At 35.6% G+C, this 15901-nt stretch overlaps 1 protein-coding gene across 1 annotated transcript in view; it reads left to right on the forward strand.

Moving 5' to 3' along the window:
• Positions 1–2934: 2934 nt before the first annotated feature.
• The window catches only part of LOC131031450 (bifunctional aspartokinase/homoserine dehydrogenase 1, chloroplastic), a 183087-nt gene continuing 170120 nt past the window's right edge, over positions 2935–15901 (forward strand). The window contains exon 1 of the mRNA XM_057962568.2: positions 2935–3260. Coding sequence (XP_057818551.2) covers positions 3103–3260 — 158 coding nt within the window. The 5' untranslated portion in view covers positions 2935–3102. The remainder of the gene's footprint in view (positions 3261–15901) is intronic.

A 15901-nucleotide genomic window follows, 5' to 3' on the forward strand; every position in this document is an offset into this window, starting at 1 on the left:
AAATCACCTCCTCCAGCTCCATGATTTGCATGAACAATTTCAGACCTTCCCACCCTCGCCACGCCTCTTCATTGTATCTTGCTTTCACATTGTCCTCCCACCACCTTACAAAGAGAATATGTTTCTCTCCTTGCACTTTATGAAAACCAACTACACCCTCGCAAATGTCAAACCCAACACCCAACACCGCCCATTCCAAAAGTGACTCCATGTTCTCAAGAATTTCGTTGGGACAATTATCTTCATCACCTTTCAAACCGGTTATGTGGAAACTTCCAGGTCCAATCCCCAAGCCATAATGAGCGAGTACACATCCATTTTAGTCCGGTATCAATGCTCCACAACCCCCAAATCTTCGCCCAAAATCAATTGCACACACTTAATTAATATTTCATCCTTGGAGTGAAACATACGCTTCAATCTCCTCTCTGAAATTGGCCCCCAAAATGGGCATAAGAGAATTAAAATTTTTAGAGTGAAGTTGGCCTTTATTGCACTATAAAAACCAGCAAGCCACCCTCCCGCCTTCACCACAAAAGCATAGAATGTGCTGTTCAAAAAACTTGCAGAAGACACTTGAAGTGTCACACAAAGATCAACACCTCCCATAAATGCAAGTCCCATCTAACACCATTGCCAAATCAGACATGTTCAACATTAATTGCCAACAACAGGCTGCGCCAACCGAACCAAAAGGAAAAGAGAGCAAGTGTCCACATTAATAAAATCACATCCTCAACGAAGGTACAAGCAATTAAACGTCTGAATGAGTTGGCCATTGTACCTCTACGTCATCTCCACCTCACCATCTCGTCACAAAACTGTCCAACTCACAGACTACATTGGACAAAAAGTTTTCCATCCCATTTCCTGCTCTTTGAATATGAGATATCCAGAAATCTTGGAAAAGCCAAAGCCTTGAAAAAATAATCGAAATGAATTTGTTTATTCACCAACTTGGTGAAGCCCCTTTTGCAATTGCTTCCACCACAACTTTCGAATCCCCTTCTAAGTGTACCCTCAGGACTTTCATATTACTTGCCAATTCCACTGCAAGCAAAGCAACCTGCACCTCAACCTCATTATTCGTGCCATCTTGCAATCTCTGCGCCTCTTTAAACAACACCTTACCCTCCTCATCATGAGCCACACACCCTACACCTAAGATACTTGGGTTTCCCCTCGAAGCTCCATCAAAATTGATCTTGATCCATCCTTGCTTCGGTTCGGTCCACACCTCATCACTTACCCTTCCACCCTTGGAAGAAGGATTAACCCTAGAGGACCCATGAATGGGTCAAAATTGAAGGGGTTAATGATAATAAAAATCCATAATTTACCCTAATTGTTATATTAAAATTTACATGAATACATTTCTTCATTATTCAAATAGTGTAGAGATACACACTATACGACATTAAAGAGAAAAATGATCATGCTTTTGTGGGAAATGTCGAGTCTAGTGATACATCTTCATCTCCTCTCACTTCAACATTTATTACATTTTTATAATGAGAAAATCCCATAAAATAGTAACTACTATCCATTATGCATATCAAACAATTTCAAATGTTCATCACACTCTAAGTTCCTTATTTATTCAATATACAAAAATAACATTTATACAATAAAATATTGTTTAATACTCATATTAGGTATTAAGAGTGTGCACATTCTAGGGTTTCATTGAAAACAAACAATACAATGTTAAAAAACACATTGGGATTCAATATGACTTAATTAAGAGTCTGATCTAAATAGTTATCCATTTTATGTTATGTGATGCCATCTTTTCAATATATTTGGTGTATTACTTGGGGGACTATGGATTAAATAATGTAATGTTATTCCTTTAATAATAAATCAATGTGTTAAATTTATTCAAGAAGAGGAAGTAGTAAAGACTAAAAGGCGTTATTACAAGCCAATATCTTTTACTACTCATTTACATTGGACACATTTAAAAAAATACAACATGTACCTTATAAGAGAAATAATACTTTACATGCCCTATACATAGTATAGTTGGAAGAATTGAAAAGGATTTATAAGAGTTTAGATAAATATTACCCATATGTGCAACAATATACACATGTATCAAAGAAAGAGAAAGAACCAAAGAAATATGTAAAAGTGACAAAAATAATACAAGCACCCCTATTCATGCATAGAGAGCAAAATAGAATCCAACGAAAGAAGTTATGATGCATCAAATATTTGTCATTGAACCACAACTAGAACTTAGAAGTAATAATATGTAAGAAAAGAAGCACATAATATGTAAGTAATAATATTTATTCTTTTAGTAAGATATAATTAACAATAAATATTATTCCTCTACCCTTCTTTGACTTGGGTTTGGGTTGTTGGTTTGACGGGTTTCCTTTTTGCCTGTCCGACCTTGTTTTTTGGGGCTTGCCCCCCGTTTTGTTGTTTCTCTTTACTGCTTGAAGGGCTATTGTACTAGGGTCAACACCCTATTTTTGCTGCTTTATTAATCAAAAACAACAAAAACTTATCTTTAATTTTTTTAAAAAATATCTTAAAATTTACAATTAGATAAAAGTATCTTGAAGACGATGATTTTGATTTTTTAAATAAATTGACAATACAATTACAAATATCTTAAATAGTGAATTAGTTAAAAACCAAATTCTATTGTGACCTCTTCAGTTTTGATTAAATAAAATTACAAATACATTAGAAACTGAGAGTACATTGATTTTGTTTTAAATAATACTGAAATTAGAGAACATAAAAAGCTACCAAGACTGCAAAGAGCCACATACACTTTAAGACAAAAGAAACATTAAATTAATTAAAAGAATAAAAATCTGTGGGAATACATTGGGCTCAACTTTTTGTCACTATGGGACTTTTGAAGCACGTGAGCTACCCATTTCCATCAGGATTCAAGAAAAAACGACAAAACAATTTTGACGTTTTTCATAGCCAACATACTCTGCAGTATTCAAAGTATATGTATGTTATATAAATTGAGTCAGTCACTTGAAAAGTCTTAAATGTGTAGAGGGCATAATCCCTTTCTTTGTTGCAGAGCCCTTTTCTTTTTTAAGGATTTTGAGTTTATCTGGAGCATTCATGGCTCTTTCTCTTTCACCTGCCATGTTGAAGCTGGCGGCTGACAACCCCGCCCACAAGCTTACTGTACACTGCCTAGCCGATAAAAAGTTGGGCGCTTCGCTTTTAGGAGGCAGAAGTGGACTTTGCACACTTCCATGGCGTGCTTCTCCATCCAAGTAAGTTTTTCTTTCAACGTTTTCTTCCTTTTATCGCCAAAGAGGAGAGGCCTTTGCTTGAACTTTTAGTGATATGTTACTGTGCACATTCAGAATATGAGGGTCAATACAATGAACATGAAAAGCCATGCTGCAATTTCACCTTGTATGATCTGTGTTTGGACATCTGGGTAACTGAATTGGGAAGTGTTGTAGGCTTAGTGTAAGTGATTTTTGCTACATAACTTCCACATCGTATAGAATGCACAAAGCTCAAGCATTGATTTGTAACCTTTTTCTCTGATCAGGGGTTCTCTAGAGAGACTGGAAACATTGGGAAGTAAATATGCTACGCATTCAGAAGTGTTATAGGGTTTAGTGTAAGCGATCTTTGCTACATAATTTCAATAGCATATAGAATGTACATAGGTCAAGCATTGACCTGTACCCTTTTGCTCTGACGAGGGGCTCCGTATAGAGACTGGAAACGATGGGAATTGAATATGCTACGGGGCCAGATCCAGAAGCATTAGTGAAAATTTACACTCTGAATAAACTACTCGCAAAACAAGAATGTATATAGCTTTCAGTAATGCACAATGCCAACAATAAAAAATCCTTTAGGCCAACAATGAAAAATCTATTCAATTAACATTTTGATTATTGTCCACGGTATTAGTAGGGGCATTGTCAACATAACCGTCTCTGTTTATATGATAAGGGTCCTTATCATTTTCACTAGAATCCTTGGTTTGTCCACCATTCGTTTCTGTATTTGGTCACCATTTAACTAGCATGATGTCAGACATGAAGGATAATAAACCTCTAGTCTAGTAGCTTGTACAGTTTGTCTTTAGGGACAGCGATGACCATTTAAACAGCACAACAATAAGATTGAGGGTGACTTTATCACACGAGTTAATAAGGCACATCCTTTTGTTCTGAAATTCATTGTTATATCTAGCTCCATGAAAATATGAAGTCTTAGTTTATAAAATCAGCCAAAACTTGCTCAACTTTCTATGAAAATTCCTAACATATCTAACAAAATTTCTTCCTAAGTAAAACTCTGCTTATTATTTCATCTAGACTTATTACAAACAAACATATTCTAAACATTCTTATAATATGGACAATCAAAAAATAAATGAAGGCAAGACCCATCCACATTTCAAAATGGACAAACAGAAACGGTAAGGCCAACAGCAACTTTTTGTAACAGTAACAACCATCTAAAGCAAGCTTTCTTGGGTTCAATCCAAGAAGACAAAACATGATTAAATATAGATTTCCGGTCTCATGGAGAACAAAAAATAAATGAAGGCAAGACTCATCCACATTTCAAAATTGACAAACAGAAACGGTAAGGCCAACAAGAAGTTTTTGTAACAGTAACAACCATCTAAAGCAAGCTTTCTTGGGTTCAATCCAAAAAGACAAAATGTGATTAAATATAGATTTCCGGTCTCATGGAGAAAGACCAGGAGTCCATTTGTTATTTAAAGTGTTAATTCATTACTTGGGTGTCAAAAAACATCAAATATATCTTTTTAATAGCAACTTTTGTAAGAAGGGAGCCATCTCACCACATTTTATCCAATTTTTCAATGTTGAATGCTAGCAACCATAGAAAAAGCTTTACTTCAAGAGTTTGGAATAGAGAACTTGTTTTTAATCTCTTCCCAGGTTAACAAGTTTCCATTTGCACATATGCCACCAAAGTTTTTGAACCCCTTAGAGAACTAAATCTTTGCAGACCATCCTCTAGTTATTGATAAAAGTTTGTTATTGAGAGAGAGATTCCACCAGATGGGCCTAAAACTAAAACACTTGCCAATCCTTTTAAAATAAGTATCATGACCAGAAAGAAGGTGTTTTATATCTTCCCCAGCCTTCCATATACGTAAAAAAATAGCTGATTTTGTAGCTGGAATTTACCAAAAAACCAATCATGTGGATGAAGCACCCTCCGATCCTTTTTCTTCTTCGGCATTGCAAGGCCTATGTTATTTGGACCAAGTACTTTCCATGGTTCAGGGCTGTCAAAGGCTCTCACTATCCATTTTATAGGCAAAGTTCAACATCGAAGCTTCAAGTCTCTCAACTCCATTCCACCAAAAAGTTTGGGGAGACATCACCATTTCCAAGAAACAACATATGTTTTTTTATTCTCCCGTTCTTTTAGCCAAAGGAAACTTCTAATTTGTTTGTGTAGTTTTCTTAACCTGTGCACTACCAAGCAACCATGATGAAGCAGAGTAGATACTTAAAAAAGTTCTTTTTGACATACTTGAGCTCTTCCAGCCATAGAGAGCAAATGACCTTGCCATTTGCCAAACTTCTTTTTCAAGATTTGGAAAACCCCAATCCTACATTTCGCACAATGAAGGTGCCAAAACAAAAGGACGATTAGGGTATTTGTCTCCCAACCAATTCATAGCAAACCACATAGGAGGGGTTTTAGAATATATACATCATGTCTGTGTACAGCTCTATCAATTGGTTGGGAAACAAATACCCTAATCGTCCTTTTGTCTTGGAAACAAATATACATCATGTCTGTTCAACAAATTTGAAAAATTATCTTCCTCTAAACAAGGAAACTAAGAAGTATTATTTGCAATCAGAACCATCTGGGATCACAACACATTTATAGGAGGGTCAATGGAACATTTTCTCATCAAAAAGTGCATAACTTTAAAAGCAATAAGAAACAAATAGGGTGTTGATGGGCATCCTTGTCCATCTATATAAATCAAAAGGATCGATCAAAGTACCCTTTACCTTCACCTGGGCTGAAGTATCATGAATGGGGGTTCCATAATTTTTTAAAACTTATGTTAAAATTTAAAAACACAAAACTCTTAAAACCATTATGATAAAGAGTCATTCCATCCTGTCATAAGTTTTTTCAAAGTCTGATTGTACACATATTTTGACTAGAATTTTGATCCTATCCATAGCCTCCCAACTTGAGATTATGATCTCTAAGATATATCTATCTTTGACAAAACTTGTTTGTGGAGGTGAGATAATCTTAGAGAGAATGTATTTAAGCCTTACTACAATTACCTTGGCTAAGATTTTATGAACACATTAGCCAAGGTTATAGGTCTTTAGTTCTTGGTCAAAGATTTATCTCTATCTTTAGGGAGGAGTTTGATAACACCTTTGTTAATTTCTTTCCAAGGAATCTACTAGAATAACTTCTTTATAGACTTCTAGAAGATTTACAAAGATTTAGTCAATCTTGTTTTTATAAAAGTTGATAGGAAGATCATATATGCCAAGGGATTGGCCATTTTTGTGAGATTTTACAATAGTACAAATTTCATCTAAAGTAATATCTCTTTCAAGGTTTAAGGCATCATAATAATTTAGCTTCTTAGGGATGATTCTACGACAATAGCTTTTTCAACTTTGTAATTGTTTTTCTTAGAGGTGAACAAATTCTTTTAGAACATAACATTGTTCCATGGAGACTTGAGATTTTGGGGATGGGGGGACCAATGGCCTAGGTTTGGGGATGGTGAGGGGATGATGGTGCATATATATATAGTACTTGACAAAATAGTTATAATTTTTTGAAACATTGAAAAACTAGTAACTTGTAGACATGTCAGGTTCACTTGCTGACATCATCATTATGTCATCTTGTGAAAGTCTAGTATCCATCTAAATAGGATTATTATAATTATAACTTGTTTAGTAGTTAGGTTCATTTGAAAAATCTCACACTTTGTATATTGTTGACATCATCATCATATCATCTTTTGATAGTTTAACATTTATTTGAACAAGATTGTTATAACTTGTTTAATAGTCAGGTTCACATGAAAAACTCGACATTTTGTACCCTAAGATACCAGATTCTTCTGTTTTAGCCCAGGTCTTGGTATGGGTACTATTTGGGTATGGGTACGGTTCCGGTACGGGTTGGGTTCTTCTTGGGTGCCCGGGTTCTTTGTGAAGGACCCACAGAGAACCCAGACACCTAGGAAGAACCCAGGGCCGTACCCAAGCATAGTTTCATAAATTAAAACCTTGGTTTTACTCTCACAACTTTGTGACATCATTTTTTATCAGAATATGCCAGAAAGCAAGCAATTAAATATCATTTCAGTTGCATTTGTGAGCTATACATATGAACATGGGGTTAGTAAACTTTTTATGAGCATTACTGAGATTAACTTCAGTTGATTTACATTATGCATATGTGGCAGCTGTTTGCTTATATTTTGTGAAATCACTTTCCTTGTATTGTTAATGATTTGGCATTTTGTCAAATGTTTGAAAAATGAAATTGAACTAGATGCTGCACTTGACACAGCTAGTGGTAGTGGCTATCCAATTGATTGTGGTTCAAATGAAATTGAAACAATTGTTTATATTGACTTTGATGCTTCTGATGAAGAACACGGGTATCACTCTTCTTATAGTTATACACTGATATAGTTTATATTTTATAATTTTGATGTTTGAACATATTAATACAGATGCAAAAGCATATGGATTTCAAAGAATCGATGTTGTTCAATTAATCGAGGAGACAAAGCTCCTTTTAATAGAGTTACAAAGACGATGTTTCTAAAAGAAACAATCATTAACTAGAGGCGAAATCAGAAACAACTTAAATGACCATTAATAACACAAAGAGAAAGATATTATTCTAATACCCTCCCTTAATGGTCATTGTTCTAACTACCAAGAGAAATAATAGAGAAGGTTGCCCCCTTCTTCTCAGAACACGCTGCAACAAAAGACAAGAGCCTGCCACTAACTCTGCCACTTGAGATGAGTCTGCCACCAACCCTCCCAGAAACTGTAGAACTTCTGGAGATACCCAAAACAACACCAACCGTCCAACCTGATGTTGGAGAACTGTTCCTCCCTGTAACTAGAGACACACCAAGAATAGTTGTCACGATTTTGCGGAAAAAATCGGCAAACCCGCCAAACTATTGCAGATGAGCAAGATGCCCGAAAATAGACTGCAAATAGGAGACTAGTGCAGATGTTCGCACAACAACTCTAGGTGCGACGAAAAACAGACTGCAACAAAGTACAATTTTTGAGGAAAAAATCATAAACCCTCCCATGATTTTTTTTTACAGGGACAAAATATTTAAAAACCCAGAGACTTTTTTAAAGGAAAAAAAATTAAAACCCATCAAAATTTTTTTCAGGTAAAAAAATATTAAAAACCGAAACAATCATCGATGCCCATAAGCCATCTTCATGCTTTTCGAGGCACGAAAAACAAGGTACTGAGAAGATGCTAAGTGCACAAAACCTAAGGTATGAGGTTCAATGCACTGAGACAAGTCCAGGCACAAATTCCAATGCAGAAAATAGAGGCAGATACAGGTACAGACTTCAAAAAATAGATGAAGTACGACTAACACAGATTTCGAGAAAATTTTACATCTGACCCAAAAAAAATCCGAAGACAACCCATAAATCTTTGCGAAAAACCCAGAAAGAATTTGAAATCAGAATTGAAATCTGCTGGCACGAAATTCAAGGCACAGAAAACGATGCACCCACAATTCTGAAAACAACCTAGTTGAGCTCTCGAAAACCCACAAGTATCTGCAATCAAAAAAAAATTTCGACTTGATTTGAAGGGTAAAAACCCTAATCGAAAATGCAGATTTTCGTCCAAAAATGGCAGAAAAAAAATTTGCAGGTGGAAAAAATCGCGTCACGCACAAAGGATTAATGGCGTCGTGGGACGAAGGTCTAGTTAAAAAGAAATCCGCCACAAAAAACACGAAGAACAGTAGAAAAAACCGCCTGAAAGAAAACCCTTTAGAAAAAAAATTTGAATTTCGAATTTTGAAAAAATCGCAGGCCCTAGATTTGTTTTTTCAGTGATGAAAAATTTCGAAACAAATTTTTTATTTCTACTTTGATACCATAATACAGATGCAAAAGCATATGGATTTCAAAGAATTGATGTTGTTCAATTAATCGAGGAGACAAAGCTCCTTTAAATAGAGTTACAAAGACGATGTTTCTAAAAGAAACAATTGTTAATTAGAGGCGAAATTAGAAACAACTTAAATGACCATTAATAACACAGAGAAAGATATTATTCTAATTCATATATATATGTGTGTGTGTGTGTGAGCGTACCCGTACCCGTACCCAAGGAATTTTTTATTTTGTTGTACCTGTGAATCCGTATCCGTACCTGAATCGGTAACTTAGTTTGTACCTTGTTGACATCATCATTACCTCATCGTTGTCCTTTTTTCAGTTGTTCCTTTGCTTATTGAATGTAAATTATGTAATCTTTAATCTATAGACACATCTAGTTCAATTGATTTGTTTGTAGACCATACAACGTTGATGCCATCATTTGCTCATGTCATGCTAACGTCATCATTTGCCAAGTGACCTTCGCCTCATGTTGACATCATCATTTGCTTGTGCCATGCTGACATCACCATTAGAACTCTTCTTCCAAACTGGTGATCAAAACTTAGAAGTTTACTTCACATGATTTTTCCCTCAAATCTAGTTAAGACTTGAAGTTCCCGCAAAGCAGTTGCTTGTGTCATGTTGATGTCACTATCAGAATAGTTCATCCGAAATGGTTATCAAGACTTAAAAATTTAGTTCACTTGATTTTTCCCGCAATTCCAAGTGGCTTGAAGTTCCCGCAAAGCGACTGAATGCAGATGATCAGCTTGGAATTGGTTGCAAGAAAATAACTTGGAACTGGTTGTGAGAAAATAACTTAGAAATGGTTGTAAAGATATCCGGTTCCACATCAAAGTTCCACAAGTCCCCTTGTAGACTAAAAACCCGCATTCTCATAACTTAGCCAATTTTTATTTTTTCTTCACCAAATTGAAACTTCAAGTACCCATTAAGCCCTTCTACATGGTGACGTCCTTAACAAAATCTGAATTTTTTTTGGTTGATATTAGATTGCTTGTGAGCTTGGATGCTCCCCCATCACTAGCATTTAGGTGAGGTGGGGTAAATCTTTTTTCTTCCACCTGCAGATGCTCATCCAATGATTTTGAAGCATGTAGGATCAACGACCACAGCTGAGGAGGAATGTTATGTACCTCATGCCATCTGGGTTTAATATGCACAATGACTTCATAGGATGCCATCTGGGTGCTATATGCACAATGATTTCATAGGAGTTAGCTCAGGGTTCTAGGACATGGCCTAAAAAGAAACCTCCCCATGTTCCAAAATGGCTTGTTTAAGACCCATTTTTGCATGTTAAAATTCTTAAAAAACAGAATGAGTAAACCAAGTTGCATCAATCTATACAATGTCGAATAAATAATCAGTTTTTCCTCCATCCCAATGCACATTAAAGAATTTTCTTAAAGGAAAAACTTATTTATTGACGGAGACAAAGAAAATAGCAACAATTTTTAACCTTGTTTTTAATCTTCTAACCACATCTTTTGTTTCTTTGTAAGGAGAAATACCCAACATTTCAGGATTAGGAGGTATCCTACCTTCCTTATTTCCTCCATTGTTGGACTTTTTATCCTAAATTGGCTGTCAATGACTCCTCCATAGCATAGATTAGCTGCGAAGCATGTTGTCTCTAGCACTACTGTGGTCTGTTCTGCCTATAGAATCTGTTTGTAGGATTTTCAACGCCCTTGAGAATGCAAATCACTAATTTATCACGATCTGTAAATTTGTCTAACTGCCTATTAGCTTCCTCTTCTCTGCCATTTCTAATTGCAGACTTGAGTTCTTTGGTTCTCCCTCATCTTCCATTAATGACAGAGCAGATGCATATCAGCCACCCAAGAAGCGGTTTCACTTGTTCTCATATTCAGGGGAGGTTAATATGAAGGGCAATTGTTAATAAATCAAACACAAATTGTAAACCATTCACTACCAACCCATTTGACATATGAAGGCAGTGCAGAGATTAAACACCTCACACACCAAACAAATACAAAATCAAATAATATATCACAAAAAATGAATTAAAGGCAAATAAAAGAGAGCTAGAATTGATCCTGGTACCATGATGAAGAAGAAACCCAATCAGACCCATTTGCAGGAGAAAAGGAAGCTCCAAGAGTTCTCATGGAGGATGACTCAAAGTCTTCCTCACCAGCTGTAGAGTTCCTTCCCCACTTTTGTCACTTGATATTATAGTGTTTTATTAAAAGAAGATAAAAATGCAAATCCTTGAAATTAAAAAGAATCAAAGTCAATGAAACTTGTTTCTGAATTATAACTTAATCTTGCAATTGCTTGATATGAATGCAAAGGTTGTGGTGCACAAATACTAGATCATTCATTTACTTTTGATTCTTTTCTTGGCATTTCTTGGAGTGTATATATTTACACATGCTCCAACAACGTTCACAAGTGAGAGCACTACAAGCATGGTTAGGAATTTAAACGTCCACCCTCTACAGATCAAGAACATATTGCCAAACAAATTCCACCATTGGTCTGACATATTATTTACCATGTTGAAATGTTTATTAAATAAGATAGTGTTTTTATTAAAAATAAAATCTCAAAGATTAAACTAGAAATTGTTTGGAATTTTATTCAAGGTGTTGTTCCATTGGAACTTGAATAATGGGTTTTCACCATGTGCAATTAGAATTGGTGAATGATCATGATGGAACCTCTTGATGCATGCAAATTATCCCCTTTTCACCTTGGAATCAGCCTTCAATGGTTCTTCTTAATACAGATACCTGGTTAAAAATTATCCAACAACATTGAAGTGGGAATGCAATTGTCTATCCCACTTTTTATGAAGAATATTCTATATTGACATCTGTATGCCCTTATCATGCCTATATGAGATTCCCTTGTTTGCCCTACCCATTGCCTCTTAAAGATAATATGCAAACTTTTTTCACATCAACCATCTTCAAAATTGTGTGACATCTATAGGCGATGATGTTTTATTAGGATTCAATTGCATAGTTTTTGAGTCAAGCTCATTGACTCATATTTCAGTAGTAGACCACACAAATCGATGTCTAATGAGCATGAATGGTCCACTTAGCAGTCATTGCATTAGGTGATGCTCAGGGGTGAAGCATTTTCAAAATCTAGTGGCATCTATATGTCTTTATCATATATAATGTTGATTTTATTGCTTCCTTTGTCATACTCATTACCTCCTAAAGGTAATCTATGGGGATTTTCATATCAACCATTGTTTAAATCTGAACTACTGAATTTGATGTTCCCATAACCTCTTTTGCATCTTTCCAAAAGTTCCATCTATGGGGATTTTCATATCAACCATTGTTTAAATCTGAACTACTGAATTTGATGTTCCCATAACCTCTTTTGCATCTTTCCAAAAGTTCTCATCGAAAATTAGGCGTGTTATATGCATGTCATTTTAGTGACTCGGAAAACTCAGTGCTCCTAGGGACACATCCCCTGCCTTGGTACCCTTGTTTCCTGCAGGGGACATTTCGGGGACTAGGGGACACCTAGGAAACGTTCCCTTTCTGTGCCCTTTTTGATAACGTCAAAGCATTTCAAAAACTTCAGGGGATGTCAGTGGATGACTAGCCATCTTTGAGACAGCCAGGGGACATCCAGGTGTCCTTTGATCACCCCGGGAATGGTTAGCTGCTATGGCCTAGCAAAGTTTAACATGCTTTTAATAAAACACATATTTTCAATTAGTCTTAGATACAATCTAGCAATAGAAGGAAATATACTTATTATTATTAAGGGATTCTTGGAATAGCTAGTACTTGCACAGTTTCATACACGTCTACATTGTAGTAAAATCGATACTTGAAGGAAAAAGTGCTTCAAATTATTTGTTTTGGGAATAGTTTGAGAGGACAGCCACTTATTTGAAAATCTCAAAAGCTCTCTCATCAAGCCCATTTTGTGAAAATAACAATCACATACAACTCGGCCACATTCAATTTTGGTATCAAATGTTTCTTGGTCAACTCTCCTACTGTGTCTGTGTTTCCACTTTGTGCATGCATGAAAATCTAGAGTTTACATATAGCTTTAGTTTTTATTCAGCAAAACAAATCTGGTATCTACTATGCCTGAGAATGCCCATACTTCTGCTCAGGTACAAAGGTTGAGGAGTTGGGCTCTTTAGCACCAAATTGCTTACTGTGTTTCCATCGCTCTTTTCTCTATATCTGTATTATATCTACCTTACAATCTTTTACCATATATGTGACTCCATTTCTTGAGGAAATCAATTATTCTGGTTTGTGTACCAGTCTATGCTTCAATTTTTGCATTCACGTTTTCTAAGCCAGTTGCAACTTCAACTGAATTTCTATATCTTTTATGTTTTGGTTAAAGCCCCATTTAGCACAGGCTAGGAATATGCTGGTAAGTGTAAACTGATTAGATTGGAGACTTTCCCATTGCATATGGTTTTAAGTTTATATATCCCTTTCAATAAATCTATTGTGCATATCCTAAGAACATTGGATTCCATGAAAACACTTCATGTCAGTTCTCATGTGAAATCTCAATTTAAGTATAATGTTATGCTTTAAGCTTCTATAATGTCTATGATGAATGCTTTATCAATGTTATGAATCATGATACAAATATTTGAAATTTCTCAATATTTTTTAAAATTTCCCTATTATTTAATAGCCATCCCTTGCCATCCTGGTCCCTGAAACTTGGGGGAGCATAGATAAAACTAGATTATATTGACTCAGTAGAAATGAATATTCTTTTGATTTTTCAATTGTGAGCAATTGTTCTGCAAAGTGAGAAGATTGTGGCTAATTGAGTCACCATTGGGTGAACAAGATCTTTGTCATCTGTATAATACTAATCATATATAGTATCCCAGTCTGATGGTAAACATATTTTTAGTTCTTTTGTAGATTGTTATCATTTTTATGTTCATATTAATAAATTTAATATTATGTAGTCATCTTGTTTTGTTGTTTATTAATTGTCAGCTTAGATATTTTACTTAATATTGTAGTTATGATTGGTTGGATCAGTGGTTCTGACTTAACTGACAACTGTTGATTTTACAAATAGCATATCCAGTGTCAAGGTAGGGTTGCTGTTGTGATATGTGCTTCCTATACTAAGACAAATTATTTTGCTGAACGCTACTTATGCATTAAATCCATATTTGTCTGTATATTTCTCTACGTTATTCAATGATTATGGAATGTAATTACAGTTCTGTTGTGCAAGTTGTATTCTTGGCAGCATAATAATTTGTGGCAAACATCTTCTGACCTTATCTACAACAGATTTAACCCATGGAAGTTGCTGATATTCTCCGGGATCAAATCAATACAATGTGCAACATGTGGGCTCCATAAAATGATAGGGAATCTCTCCATCAGAAGCTTGCTAGAACTGACACAATTTGCAATGATGTTTGTAGTAAACTAACATTTTATGTCTTAACCTTGTTCATGACTTCCTCAACAAGGGCAAAATGGGTTTGAGCAATTTAGCTTGGTCTGAGGCATCAATAGATTTTAAAAAGACTGCTTATGAAGAAATCACGAGAAATTTATACACTTGTATAGATCTTACCATATGCCCTCACGTAAAAAAAAGTATAGTACAACCCATTTTTCTTTGCAGCAATCAGCAACAACTTAAAACACATTTAATTGCATATTTCAACATAACGATCTTGAGGGCTCCATACAAAGGGCCATTAGGAGTACCAATGACAATTTCATCAACCAATCGAGGGACCTCATGACATGGAACGACATGGTTGACTAGTACCAAAAAATACCTATGCCTTTCTAGCTGGCCTATTCATGGACATCTTTTCTAGTTAGTACTCACCAAAGTACAATGAGCTTTTAGTGTAGTACACGTTATGGAAAAGGCTTTTTTACAATTGTCCTTCCCATTGTTAGGTTTTTGAGAGAAGTATGTCTAGCTTGAAGGAATGGCATTCATGGTATGGGGTAGACTTTCATTTCTTCCTATTTTTATACCGGGGCTGTTATTGTAAAAGAGTACCTTGTTGTAGAGAAAGGAGATGATCCATGCAAAATTCATCTCAGCTCTTCTACTTTTACCTATGTTGTCAATTTGGGTTTGGGTTTGGGTTTGGGTTTTATGGTTTACTAATTTTTCTTTCCCTAAGTTTGGAATGGCTAGGTTTGGCCATACAATATGTATGTATGTGTGTGTGTATGTATGTGTCATGCGTGTATGCATGTGTTATGTATGTATGTATGTGTTATGCGTGTATGCACGTGTTATGTATGTATGTATGTGTGTGTGTGTGTATCCATATGTATGTATCCATACATACATGCATACACACATATATAATATTAATATCACCCTTTCAAGGGGCTTGTGGATTTAATTTCATGTTGAAGTTTGATAGAACAAGGATGAAATGCCACCCTCCTCCCCCACACCCCAAGTAAACTGAAATTGAACTTTGATGAGGCTCCACAAGGCAATCTAGGAGCCTTGGGAGCAAGTTGCATTAGTCAAGAAGATCTTGAAAACCTAATCGTTGTAGCATCCAAAAAGCTACCTCCTGGCACCAATAGTGAAGTTGAAAGGCAAGCACTTTTGCTAGGCCTAAGAGTTTGCAGAAGCAAAAATATTAGGCATTGAGATAGAGGGCGACTTCATGATCACCATGAATGCAATTTAGAAACAAAGTACACCTATTTGGAAACCAAGGA

The sequence above is a fragment of the Cryptomeria japonica genome, chromosome 10, assembly GCF_030272615.1.
Source record: "Cryptomeria japonica chromosome 10, Sugi_1.0, whole genome shotgun sequence".
In the NCBI taxonomy this organism is placed as follows: Eukaryota; Viridiplantae; Streptophyta; class Pinopsida; order Cupressales; family Cupressaceae; genus Cryptomeria; species Cryptomeria japonica.